The following is a 15009-nucleotide window of genomic DNA, read 5'->3' on the forward strand; positions in this document are numbered from 1 at the left end:
TAAGTCCTGATTAATAATAATTCACGAGTAGGCACTGCTATTCAACCATTAAAGACTCTTTATCAATTCAGAATAGTAAAAAGATCTAAAAGAAAACTTAAACAAATGGAAAGGGGTAAAATCAACATCCACCCCCAGTGAATCCCACCCATATTCCAAAGTAATCAACCAAAATAATTCTCGCCCAAATTTATTATCGTAATTGTTACCACCATTAAGTAATGACAATGATAAACTACATCAGCTCTGAAAAATGACAGAAAATAATTAAAGCATCAAAAAATGAAGGAAACGAAAGCATTTTCATTAATTATTACACTTTATTTATCATGTTACTGTTTCTTTGTTAATATTTATTACACACATTCAGTGCTCTACAAGTAATATTTCACATGTTTTTTTATTATTTTTTTTTTAAAGTTATTTTTTAAATAATTTTTTGTACTTCAAAATTATATTATCATCATTTTTATTTAAAGTTTTTATTCATTTTCAAGATTTTTTTTATATCTCATTTATGATCTACTAAGTTTTTTTTTTCATATTATTCATTCCTTTTTATTGATTTTGCACAATTTTTTTATCATTATTCAATATTTTTTGCGGTTATGATTTTGATTTGATAATAAAATAAAAATAGAATGGAGAGAAACTAGAAAAGGAAATTATAATTGCAACATAGATGGATGGATGTGATGCGGGGGTGGAAGTGGAAATGAAAATGTATAATCAAGCGTGGCTATTAAGAGGAAGAAATGTATATGAATACAACTGAGCCTCGAATATTCATGAAAATTGTTTCGGAGAGAGGGGGAATAAAGGAAGTGAGGGTGTGATAAAGAATCATTAATTTGGATTTTCTGGCATAGCCAAAATGAAATTATTTTGGCAAAATAATTGGGGAACATAATCATTTAGTCTGTCAGCTTTTTTTTTGTTTAGGCAAGTCCAAATGTTCAATCGACTAATTTTCTAGGAATCCTTTAACACACAATATTTTCATATACCATATTTGACTTTTGCCATTTTTTTCTCAAGCCATAAAGATCAAAAAGTTTAAAATTCAATGAATAACAATGAGTAATTAATAAAAAACATTTCCAAGTGATAAAAAAAAAATAACAATCATCATTGACCTGGGATCAAAAAATTAATTTTGAATTTCAAATGGCCGTTAAATCAAAAGTCTTCAGAAATGCGCTTTAGTACTTGAGATGCTCTTTAAAACTTTCCTTACAAGTTTCTGTTCATCGACCTCTTTAACTTTTTTCGGTATATATACCAGAAGCTAATATTTTTTTTTAATTTCAATTTTTTTTCCTTTCGTTGATTACAATAAGACATAATTATTTGTTATTTACTCTCTTCCCGACAATTATATACCACGTTTCATTATTAACACAACTTTATTCTTTTGCCTTAAGACCTATTATTATTAAGTTTCCTTTTCTCCTCGCATCAAGATCTGCTGTGTGCTCATTTTCATTTTATTTTATATCTTTTATGCCAAAGAATAGTTATAGGGGAGAGATACGGATCCATGTTGATATTTCTTCATCATTTTCAAACTCTTTTTTTCTGCTTAAGTTATTTAATTTTATTAAGAAAGTTTTTTTCTTGTATTTTTTGTATTTTTTTTTTTTTTCTTTGAATGAAGTCATTTAGGGTAAAAAACTACTTTACAGAATTATTTCGTTCAGTATTGCTTGAAAAGTATGTAATTTTTATACTCAATAGTTCTCGTTTCTAACTTATATATTTTTTTTTTCTCTTTACATTTTATTTTTCTTGAAGAAGAAGAAGAAACAAAAGAAAAACTTTATTTATGAGTGTTTATGGACCAGAATATTATAGATAGTTTGTGCTCATGTCTCTTAAATTCTTTCAAGGCTTGATAACTTTGATTTCTACTGTCTGATTTTGATATTTGTTCATAAATTGCATTTGAACTAGTTTAATTATAGAATATCTTTTAAATTCTGATGTTTTCTTTGATTAAGATTGTTGACTAGCTATAAAGTACGGTTTTGATTGTTTATTGACTGCTTTACTGTCTTAATTTAAAAGATATTTGGGATTTTTAGATGAATTTGTTAGATTACTAACTTGAAATCTTAATATTTAACTTTTATCTCCTTTTTCGTAGAAAATTCATTAAATTCAGTTTATTGATGGTTAAGTCATTCAGATCTTGAGTAATGTTGATTTGAAGATGCTCTAAAACGAGCTTAAACTGTAGAATTGATGAATTTAATGAATCTTTAATTTCATTTGTTTACAAACAAGATTTTCGATATTTTCGAAAATTAATTTCGAAAATTTTTCCAAAATTATTTACAATTTAAATTTCAGCCATTATCGCATTAAAGTCTCACTTCTTGTCATTCTATATTGATTCTTAAGTATGATTTCAAGCATATTTCATCAATAAATCCACAAAAACAGTAATCAAGCCTTGAAAGTTGAATTTTTTCTCATTTTAAAGAGTTCGGTTCAAGAAATCCTTTTCTGTGAATGCAGAAAAAAATTCTGTTTTCTTCTTCGTAGTGACATAAGCCATATTAACAGAAAAACATGGAGAAGGGTAGAGAAGACAATTCCTTTTTCTTTTTCAAAGTAAAAAAGATGAAAATTGTAAAAGTTTGGGCCTCTTTTTATATATATATATATATTCTTTTTTTGCTGCTTCCTCTTGTGACATATTTCGGATGAAAATGGTTTTTCTGTGTACAGTAATATTCTATAATATTGTATGCGTGAGTGTTTATAAATAGAGTAATGAAGGATGATTTGAATAGTTACAAAAGATTTGAATTTAGGGATGGAACTTTTTTGTGAACTTTGACCTAAATTGATCCAAATTGACAGGCAGAAGTGAGTGTTGGTCAATTGTCGTCCGAGCAACGTTGTTGATGCAAATTGACTGCAGGTAATGTAAGTACTTGATGAAGGATGTTTAACACCTGGAGGGAGTTAGGCAGCCACAATCTCTCGGGACATGAACAAGCATGATCAATAATGCTATCAGTGATGAAAATTGGCCTCTTTAAAGTTCCAATCCCCAGCATCGATTGTGTACAAAATAATAATAAAAAATAACAATTTTTTTTGTGCTTCGTCAAATCAAAATTGAATGCCCATTCCACTTGTTCCTATCTCATTTTATGTATATGTATGTATATCTTTTTTTTTTTGGGATCATAAAGTACGGTGGTTGTATTATTTTCTTTATTAAAGGAGATCACGTTTTCATAAAATGTGCAATTTTCTATTTAACTCCTTTCAAAACATATTCCTTTGGGACAAGAACATCCTTTCGAATTGAACACAAGGATAAATCCCCACCTGCTACTTGCTGCTGTTGGCAGGTAGGAAACTTTATATAAAAAAAAATTGAAAAGGGTTCAACTTTTTTGTCTTTAAAATTCTTTGTATTTTGGTTTTTTTCTCCTTACTTCTTCAATTTTTTTCTTTTTTATCATCGACATTTTTTGACATTTAATGAATTTTTACAATTTTGAAAGCTTTTTTTTTAAATATTATTTGTCATTCTACAAGTTTATCTCATCTAATAATAATTAAACAATAGTTAATTATTTTTTAAAGATTTTTTTCATTCTTTTTTTCAACTTTTTTTTTCATCATAAATATGCGTGTACGAATATAAGTTTTATGTATATTTAGAAAAAAGATTTTTTTGTAATTTTTTTATCGATTTTTACTTTTTTTAATATTTATTTGAATTTTTTTTCAATTGCGGCATTTTTTGTTTAAAGCGAAGGGAAAAAGAAGGGAAAAATTCGACGAGACAATCATATTTTCATCTTCTACACATTTATTTTAATAATTCGTCTTCATTATACACGTTTGATTTGATTGCCAGTGAGCATTGATGTGAAAATTCGCATCTAATTATCTCACTCGATTTTTGAGAATGTTCTTGATCATACTTTTCACTTTTATCCTTGCCTGAATTGACATTTTCATGATATAATTACAATTATTTTCCTCTATTCAGGCTGAAAATTCGTAAAATTTTCACAAATATTCTCAAAAAATGTTTAAAAATGTGAAAAATTATGAAAATTTCAAGATTTTCTGAATATTGTTCAAGTACTTTCAAGAATTTAGTCTCTAAAATTAACATTAAGTCGCTTACAAATAAGTAAATGCAGAAGCTTCTCATACTTTGTTCGAAATTGCTTTAAATTCCATTCGCATTTTTCATAGACTTTGCGTCTTTTGAAGCAAAATTTTAAATTTCCTCTCTTTAGCTTCAATTTGAAGCAAAAACAATTTTTGCATCTATAAAATGATGCAATTTATTTTTTGCATCTTTAAAATGATGCAATGTATCTTTTGCATCTCTTAAATTGAAACAATAACAATCTCGTATCTTCAAGATGAGTTTAAAATATTTTCGCATCTTCAAATTTGTCAAAATTATTTCGCATCTTTAAAATTCAAACAAAAACTGTTTTTGCATCTTTAAAATGAATCAACACTATTTCTGCATCTCAAAAATGCGCCAAAAACACATTCGCATCCCCATAAAAAGAAAGTAAACAGATGTTATAAATCATTTGCTTCAACAGAAACAAATTAAATCAATTAAAAAGAAAAACAAATAAATTTTTGCATACAGTCAAAATGAGAGAAGCTTCTGAATTTCATTATTTGCATGACCGAGCATTTAACATTGTCGCATTAAATGTATATGTATGACAAAAAATTAATGTTGTGATCTTTTGAATTATTTAATTTACATAACAAAAATAAATATATATCATTATAATTTATAATTATTATTGTATATATGTTGCCATTTTTTTTATTATTCATCCCCACTGCCTCTCGCATTTGAGAGGAGGATGGAAATGAAAGGAATAAATGTTTATTTCTATACACATCCCTTGTGTCTTGGAAATTAATGAATGAAGAATTGTGCATGATTCTTAGTGCTACATATATTAATTATGGTAGAGAATGATTTAACTTAGCGAAGGAGACTTGACTGGATTTTTTTTATACACAATTTATCATAATTTTTATCTGTGTTAGCTGTACATTTTTTTTAAAGATATTTCATATTAATGCAGCGAGTGGAAATTATAAAAAAGGGAAATAAACAATGAAGTGATTTTAAAAGAGCTCAGTCGTTCATATGTTTTTCATAAATTTGTATTATGAAGTGAATATTCATGTTAAAAGCTTTCGATCTTTATATCCACAATTGTTATTACTATTATTATTACTTAGACAACATTAAATCCTTTACAAAATGCTTCTTGCTCTTTTTTTCCATCTTTTTATGAAAACTTTTTTTTTGTTACATTTTTTTCTCATTAATGATTCTTTTTTTTGTTCATATACATCAGTATGTGTATGATTTATTATGTGTTTGTGTGTGTATGTGTGTGATACTCCTCTTCAGCTTTTGATATCTCGTCTGTTTTTTTTATTCGGGGAAATATGTTTTAACAGATTTTTGTTATTCTTGAGCGACAGCAACATTCTCCAACCTTATTTTTTTTTTATTTCATTCATCTTATGTTCTTTAATGTGTTTTTTATTAATATTTTTTTCTGTGTATTTTTTTTATAGAGGCACGTATTAGTTTTATTGGATGTGCATTTTTTTGTAAAGAGTTTCATTATCCTGTTGGGGAAAGAGAGAGTAGTTAATACTGAATTAGTAAAGAAGTTTTAAATGAAATTTATTTCAAATGAGACATTTTTTTAATGATGGTGAGGAGAGTCCTTGATCCTTTTTAGGAGTTATCGTTGCTGTGGAGCCATTGTCACTAAATTTAGTTTTGGATATTTATAAGGTTGCAATATTGTCACCTAATACTTCTATAACTTCTCAAAATTGATGCGTATGAGCTTAAATTAGACAGTAAAAGATCTCGAGGGTTCTTGTGGGAATCGAACCTGTAGCTGACATTAAGGATAATCTCATATTCACAGAATATGTACCAATGAAGCGTATCTAGTCCTTATTTGCGTTTATGCAAATTCTCATTAAAGATTAACATTAACTAGATAAGGAATCGAACCCGATTCCTAGTCGATTTGTCAAAACGCTAACCTCTAAGCTACACCTGCTTTTACACTATGTTGGCTAATAATCACATGTATTCTGACTCAGATGCATGATGAAGTCTAGATACTCATTTAGTATCAACAGTTGAGCTTCATGCAATTCACGAAGGACCTCCCTCATCACAAAATGTCTCGATATCCTCCAAAAAGTAACAAAACCTTATGCTTACCTATGCAACAATAGTTTTTCCAGTTGAACTCATTGTCAAGCGGGGAGTCGGCTTTGATTTTAATACAACACCACTATCAACAGAGCCGCCAGATTTCAGCGATTGTACGGATAAGTGATCATCAGAGTCCGATTGGCTAAATGCCCCAATAACGTCAGTCTCATCTAAATAGAATGAAAAAAAAAAAAATAAAGAAGATAGTAAAAATTAATTGGGTGAATAGGAAAGTAAGACTACTAGAATTAAGTAAATGGTTAAAGTTTGTCATTTTGTGTGCTTAATGTACCAATGTTGAATGTTATTTTCAACAAGAAAGTCTCTTTCGTATCATTGAAAATTTTTCAATGGAAAAGTTTCCTTTAGAAGTTAAACTTTTGAATAAATTTTCCCCAGTCATCCTTTCAATTCATGTTCTAATAATGGAAACAGGGATGATGTAAAACGGGAAGATGTAGCTTCACCTTTCAAGTTTAATATAAAAAAGCTGTTCTATCACATGAAGCAAAAATGTATTTATCTAAATACATAAACAGATTAAGGAACGAAAACTTGAATGACAAGAAAAGCTTTTAACAGAATAAGTCTGTCTATGCTCATGTAAAATAGTCCAGTTTGAGTTTATTGCACTATGGATAAAATTTTATTCATAAACTTTATGATGTGTAATTTATGTAACATGTCAGTGTGAGCTGTTGTTGAATCATTTAATTATGTAATTTTAACATTAAATTTTCATTATGTGGCACTCGTAAATTGTGTTTTGGTTGGATCGCACCTTCCATGAACTTGCCATGGGGTGAGGAACTGGTAGGGGACATACACATGTAATTTGTTACGAATTTGAATGAATATTGATTGAAAAAGTTCGATTTTCGATGGTTTCTCTCGATTGAGAGTCGAACCTTAGTCTCTACTAGATTCTGCTACCACTTGACTACCATGAGATGCCCAAAGCTTCGCAAAATCCCAATCAAATCCATTTTGAATACTTTGTTAGACCAACAAAACTATTAGAATCGATAAAACGAATTTTCTGCATGAATGGCATCAAAACTCCAATAAATATTTCATGCAGAACATCGATGAACTTTCCACCCAAAATGTCTAGATTTATATAATAATAATAATAATAATCACAGCTTGCTGAACCTTCATAATGAAAAGTTTTTTGTTTATCTTTAATTAATCAATATTTTGCTTCACATCATCACCTCATATTGTGAATTGAGGCGGAAAATAAAATTTATAGACATAAATATTTTAAGCATGGTCTACAGTTATGAACCTTTTTACGGAAAAATAATATGAACAGCATGCTAAAATATCCTTCATTATTATTATTACATCCTCTTGCTCTCTCTCTTTCTCACTCTCTTGTGAATAATCACACATACAGATTACATGAAGTAAATCTCCGCTCACTGCGTTTGCAATAAATTTCTATAAATTACATCCCTTACGTGATTCTCTTCATTGGGTTTCCTTTTAATTGATATACATAAAAACATTTTAAGAATTGACGTGATTACAATTTTAATTTCAACTTCATACAGGGAAATTTCATTTTCTGCTTTGCAGCATTTTTGGAATCTCCTTTTTCTGTTTGTTTGTTGCTTCAATCGCATTCTGTGCTTTCCATTTTTAAGTAAAAAGTAAATTGAGAGGGAGAAAGTGAAGCTTGTTTCTTTGTACAGCAGTTTTATTGGAGCAAATTTGCAAATTTTCAATTTGTTTTTGAAAGTAGAGAAAACCAAAATTGCAATTTTCAAGCTTTTAAGGATGATTTATGAAAGAAGTTAAGTGTATATATCTATGCTCACACTCAGAGAAGACGTTTCAATCATTTAAACCAAACATAACCTTAAAACTAAGTCAAAATTAAACCTCAAAAATGCGAGGTGGAAATGTAAACAAATCATTTTTAAACTTAAAGTAATTTTATGATTATAAGCAAGCAAATGCGCTAAATAATATCTCAATCCAGTCGACATTTCAATCTTTTATCGCACATTCTCTTCTTCTTCTGAAATGTTTTCCTATTCCAGCTCCTACTGCGCTTTAAATCTTTGATTCAATCTCTCGTTTTTGCATATAAATGAAGAAATATTATCGCAAAAATTTTTGCTCATTTCTGCGATGCGAAGCAATTTTTTTTGTTGTTTGCTTCTATTCTCCCCGGAAGATAGCTTCATTTAACGCTTTTTGCATCTTTATGTATGTATATATAGAAGGAACAACAAGCCGAGTGAGGAAAAAATATTATCATTAAAATAAAATAAAAGCCAGTTTTTTTCGAAAATGATTCAAAGGAAAATATTCATTTCTGTTTTGAATAGAATATGAATAAAGCACAGCGACTTTATATGTCTTATTCATTCATTAATGAAAGCATTTTTGCTGACATTTAAATTTCTTTCATGATTTTCTCATTATGTCATTTCAGTAGCTATAAATGTTGAAGTACAAACATTTGCGATACTATTAATGTAATGAGCTTCTCGTGAATCTTAATGCCAATTAATCTGAGAATGCTTTTACGAGTCATAATTTTTTCATAGTTTTCTTATTCTTAGAATTGTCTTTCATTTGTGAAAGTTATGTCAGAAATGCTCTTTGAATACCGAGTGGCACATGATTATGTTGTAATGCGTACAGCTGTAATCATAAAAGTTCATCTTTGATTCTGTATTTTAATTTCTTACAAATTGCTTAAAATAATGAGTTGAAATTAACTGAAGTTCAAAATTTGAAATTGAAGTTCAAAAATTGAACCTTATTCTTGCAAAAGTAAACAAATCATTTTGAAAAAGTTAATGAAATGCTTAAACATTAAGCTAATAACACTCAATAGCATTTACAAAAGAACCGCGCAATTGCAATTCTCGTCTACCGTCAGTCGGGTTGAGATCAAAGCGTTCAAATCCCCTTTTTGAAAGAATAAATGCATTGTGAAGTGAGCCTATCATCATCATGAGAGAGTTAATGGATAGATGACTCTTGTTCTATAGATCAAAAAAAGTTCTATAGCGCTTTGGTATTTAAAAAAAACTGTAAATTTGTCAGTAGTTTCAGAAAAAATCCTTTGTTCAATCATTCAAAGCAATTTTTTTTCATTAGCATTTTCCACTTGTTCAACTAAAACTTCAAAGCCTCCTGTTTTTTTATAGAATCATAACTCATGTTTGAAGATTCAAAGAACATGCCACAAAATATATCGCAATATATTTGAAAAACACAATAAAGGTAGAATTTTCGTGACGTTAATTTCAAAAAAGGGCTTCAAAACGCATAAAAATGTACGAGCATAAATATCATGATTGTTTATTTCTCTTATTGCCATTTAAATAGTACATTTCGTGGAAGTTTTCTTCTCATATTTTACTTTTTAGAATGGGATTAGAGCGGGTGACGGAAGTCGCTAGTACGAGGAGAATAATGTTCAAAAAGGAGGGAAGAAAAGGATTCAGAAAATGTGAATTTGAATTGTTGAAATGTGAAAATATTAAAAGATTTTTTCTTTTTTTTCATTTCTCGTGTACGTAAAAAATGTATATTTTTGGTTTTTTGAGTTCCTCTATCTCTCAGCATTTTATGCTTATATTATTCGCTTCAAATGAATGGAATGAAGATTTTTTGTGCTTTAACATTTGAGAATAATATGCAACTAGCTCATACGGATGGAAAATATTTCCGTTTTAGATACAAATATTTGACTCTTTTATTCGGAGTCAGTGGTGATGATGATGATAAATGCTCGAATTGGATGAAAATCGAATAGTTTTTATTTTTTTTACTGAAACAGGAAGTTTAAGTTATGATTTATTATCTCCTGCTTAATATTCTGTCTGGTGAAAGTTTTAATGTTGATTTCTTTGTTTTTTAATACATTTGGTGACTTTTTTTTATTATTTTTTATGAATAATCTATTATTTTAAGCTTTTTGATCAATACAGCATTGATTTTACTGTACTTAAGAGTTAGAATGTTAAGAATTGACAAATCCAGAGTTGTCAAAACGAAAGAAAATAGGAAAATTTGCCAATTTCATCAATTGACTTCCTTTTCGTACTAAAAAATGTACTGAATTCAAATTTTGTCCCAAAACATTGTGTAACGTCCTTTTAACCTCAATTATTCTAGAAATTATCAGGACTCAATGTTTACTAAGACTTTAAAATAATAATTGGAGCTCTAGAATTTACTAAAACAATAACAATTCTCCAGGTAAGCACGTCACCAAGAAAACAAGATGAATAGAATCAGAAGCTGTATGAGATATAAGTAAAGGAAAGAGAAAAAATTTCCATTTATTTTATTCCTTGACAAAATTGACTTCTATTTTATTCCAGTTCTTTTTCTCCAAACATGATGAGGGCGGTTAAGAGAGAATATCGAGGAAGGATAGAAGCAACAAAAAAAGAATACAATTTGTTACAGTGTATATCATATCAAGGAATAAAATGGTTCCACAACTCGTGTGTAATGTAGGAAAAAGTGAGAAGCGGCTGATGTTGCTGTTGTGGTATGTGGAACAGAATATGAAGAGAAAAGAAATTAGGAAACATACATACATCTATTAATTCTGCATGAAATAGATTCAAAAAAATTATATTTTAGCCCTAAAGTGGGAAACTTTTACTTCCTTCCATTTCTCATTCCGATTTTTCCTGCTCATCCGAAAATGAGGAAAATTCAGAGATTTTTCTTTTATTTTTTGCATTTTTGGCAAAGTAGAAATGAATCCCTGGTGAAAAAAAGAGGTTTTTTGTTCATTCTCTTTATGTTCGAGAGGGCGAGATGTAGACATGGAAAAACTTTTCACAGCCTATATACTCGACGATGGATAGATACATAATTTTGTATACAGATATTTAAATGCGAGAAATTTTTGCGGTAGAATAAGTAAAGTTAAATAGACAGTTTCCAACATCGTGTATGAAATATGAAGTTTTGATGAGAAAGAAGAAAAATACTTTTTTAGAAAAACTTTTTTCAACCACCCTTTTGTGTGTGCAGCATCGTATCCGGCAGCACATACACACCCTTTTTAACTGGAAGCGTTTTCTTTCTACTTTCTTAGATGAATTTTTATTATTTTTTTTTTCTTTTTTTGGATGAAGATGAAGTTCGTGATTATTGTCTTGACTGGATTGTGGATGTGGTAAGTGAATTTTCAATTTATTCTGTCTGTTGGAAGCTTTAAATTCAAATGTTTTTGGTCTTTGTTTACAAATTTCAGACTTTGTTTACAAAAATCAAATTTATTTTTTTGCAAATTTAAGGCAGTTTCTTATCATATCACTGATCTTCTATAGGTTTATAATTTAAAGTTATTATATCAGCTGACCAATAGCTTGCAAAACAAGCAGAAAGTTGTTAAAATTGCAATTTATTGAAAATTTCAATGTTCTAAAAAAGAGTTCTAAAATTCAAATCTTGAACTAAAATTCAGAAAATCGTTACGAATCAAAATTTGCTAGAACTTTGTAAACCCAGATTTTCAAGACTAAATTCCAAAGTGCTGCTTTTTGAGAAAATCAAAAAAGTGCTGCTTTATATCTCCTACCAAATGTCTTTCATACGAGTTTCCTTTCCACCCAATTCTGTAAAGAATTTATTATGTTATTCTGAACTTGCAATGTGTTGTAAAATATTTTGATATGAGAAACTTTCTAGCAAAAATACAGATTAACAGATTAAAAAATATTTTTCATAGAGTGAATGAGAGAACCATAGTAAATGGAATGAGATTGTATGGCCACAACGGAGTCACTACTACGTCTACAAGCTTAATTTATAGCACATCTTCAATTCTCATTTTCTTTTTTGTATATTATACACATAGCTGTTCTGTTAAGTAACCCTTAGGCCATGATGTAAGTGGAAGAGCAAAAAGTGGTGAAAAATTATTTGAAAAACAAGGAACTTGAGGAAAAAAATGAGAGATCTTGTCTTACTCACTCTACACAAAATAGAAAAAATCATGAAAAAATATATATATATTTTAAAATTATTCCTCATCATTCATGGAAATGAATAAAGTAGCAAAGCAAATGAAGACAGAGGAGAAGTAATTTATTCATCATTATGAAATTGTTGAGTTGAGCAACCCCTTTTGCCTCTCGGTTGATGACTATTCTCTTGCATAATGACAAAGTTTTAAGTGGAAATGAGAATTTTATGCAATGTACCGGAGACGAACCAACAAATGGAAATTTTATTGGAATGCATAAAATTGCGATTAGAAGATGTGAGCTTGTCATGACATTCTTCAAAAATTTGTTGTTTAAATTTAGACAAATTATTTGCAATTAGACAGTGTTGTTTACACAAATGGAAGAAAAGGGTTGTGTTGAGGAATCTCAAGTGATTTGTCTGACAAGAGAAATGACTCGGCATTAGTCTGAAGCTTCAAAGTCCTTAATTGTGATTTGACAATAAGATTTTTTAAAGTTTTGTGAATAATTTGTCAAGAAAATAAATGATTGGAACTGTTTAGCATGACAATATGGATAGTCTTTAATCAGATCTATGTTTACTAAGCACTCAGACTGCATTTATAAGTGTTATTTCAGTTAAAAATTGTAAAAATATTGATTTGTTTACAAATTTACAGTCGACAATCCCCTCGAAATTTCAGGGGTCTGCAACTAATCAAAATATTTTGAAATTAACAGTTTTACAGTCAATAAAAGAAATGTCCGAAATCTTGACTACAAATCAACCGTCCAACAGCAAATAAACAAATGCCAAACATTTCGCAAAAAATTTCCGCATCAACTCCTTCCAAATATTTTCATAGATAATAAGTAGCAGATATATGAGTGCTTTAATGCTAGAACACGAAGTACTTTGCTATATCAACAACATCATTAAATTCCATTCTTTATCTCTTCGTTCTAGAGCCTTTTTATCAATCTAAACAAATCTACATCATTTTATGTGCCGGCCGTACTTATAACGAAATAAAATTCATTCTTTATTAAAATGTAAATATTTTTTCATTTTCTTTTTGCTGTAGCTCTATGAGCCCCGCCATGGCACATATATAATACAGCGGAATGAAATAAAACAGAGAAAATGTATTGTATGAAGAAAATAAAAATGAAAATTTTTTAGCATTCTGTTTGATAATTATAAAGCACAAGTGGTTGAAACATAAAAAAAGCGTGTAAAAATTGTTTAGATTTGCTCAGTTGTGACTTACGAAAGCGCATTATTCACGCATTTAGTTCCAAATTATGAAAATTAACGGTCAAACAATTTTTGAAAATTAACGGTCAATTAATATTTGAAAATTAACGGTCAATTAATATTTGAAAAATAACGGCCAAATAAATTTTCAAAAATTGAAAGTTAATTTTTGAAAATTCATCAGTCAACTGTGTTACTTCAAGTATAGACAGACAAAGTGTGGACAGTAAAGTCATTCCCCCAGAGAATATGCCCTATTAAGCACACACGTATTTATGGATGGCATATAAAAACTTTGTTTGAGCGCAATGAGATTGTCAATAAATTTGCATGTTAAAATTAAACACAGTAAGGTTGAAAAGAGAGTTAAAGGTTCAGTTGGCAAGTCGTACATAGAAGCACACAAAATAAAAATAAAAAATCATATATACAGTATGAATTATGTAAATATCTCCTCTCATAATAATACACATTGTGCTAATGAAACCATGTGTAAGTAAATTTATTTTACACATACCTGATTCACAAATGGACGACGATGATCTAGTAAGTTCATATGAATTTGTACTCGATATGGTAGAGGTAGAACATTCCGATACAGATCGTCTCTTGCAAAGTGCTTCATTGTATGAAATCAGTTGCTCACAACGCCATTTCAGAAATATTTGTTTTTTAGTTAATTGTTCTAATTGCATCGCTTGATGCTTCTCTTTGCGCTCCAGATTCTGAAATTATATAAAAATACATTTGTCATAAATTTAGTTAGTTAGCAAGTTTTTGTGGATTGAATGCTTTTTGTCGTGGAATTGACGAATTTAGTCTGATATCTAGTCAAAGTTTGCTTTGTGCTTGGTCCAGAATGTATTCAAGAGTCATAAGGATGCACACCCTCTAGCCCAATGATGCTCAAAATAAGGTGTTTTATAACAATGCTCTAACCCAATCTCAAAGGTAACTAGAGTTTTACATGACTATAGATATAACACCCTAGTCGACTCCAAGCTATACCACATTACAAACCAGAGCCAATGACATCCAGTAAGTCTGAATATCAAATGACCATTGAGAATTCATTCGGCAAAGACTGCAGTGCGCTTTGAAAATTCATCCTCAGGTGATTTTCTCATAAATTTTTCAGTTGCACTTAGTTCATATATATATGGAATCAGAAATAAAATTTTTATATGAATATGACAATCATAATAAAAAAATTGTTTGTATAACTAAAACATTCTCTGCTTAAAAATTCTCATTCTCTCTCTTTTTCCCTTTTTTTTTCATTTCTATTTTTAATTTGTTTTTGTACACGAAATGATGACAATATTATTTTATGCAGGGAAACACGAGCTCTACGGTAGCACATGTATTTTATATATATTTTTTGCTCCCTCCACTCCACACTGCCATACAATACAGATTTTTCCTCTCTCTCTGTGCAACTAATTGTTGTCAAGTGGCATGAGGCATGAAAAGAATTTCTCTCGCTTTTGATAAATAAGAATGTTTACGAATAATATGTATATTTGCAAACATTTTTTTTT

At 29.2% G+C, this 15009-nt stretch overlaps 1 protein-coding gene across 1 annotated transcript in view; it reads right to left on the reverse strand.

Annotated features, from left to right (window-relative positions):
* Nucleotides 1–300: 300 nt before the first annotated feature.
* LOC139089749 (max-interacting protein 1-like) overlaps nt 301–15009 on the reverse strand; it is a 45560-nt gene continuing 30851 nt past the window's right edge. The window contains exons 5-7 of the mRNA XM_070639347.1: nt 13986–14193; nt 6275–6438; nt 301–5658 (exon numbers count right to left, since the gene is read on the reverse strand). Coding sequence (XP_070495448.1) covers nt 6275–6438; nt 13986–14193 — 372 coding nt within the window. The 3' untranslated portion in view covers nt 301–5658. The remainder of the gene's footprint in view (nt 5659–6274; nt 6439–13985; nt 14194–15009) is intronic.

This window comes from Chironomus tepperi, unplaced genomic scaffold, assembly GCF_022539635.2.
Source record: "Chironomus tepperi strain 1889 unplaced genomic scaffold, CSIRO-AGI_Ctep_v1 contig_196, whole genome shotgun sequence".
In the NCBI taxonomy this organism is placed as follows: domain Eukaryota; kingdom Metazoa; phylum Arthropoda; class Insecta; order Diptera; family Chironomidae; genus Chironomus; species Chironomus tepperi.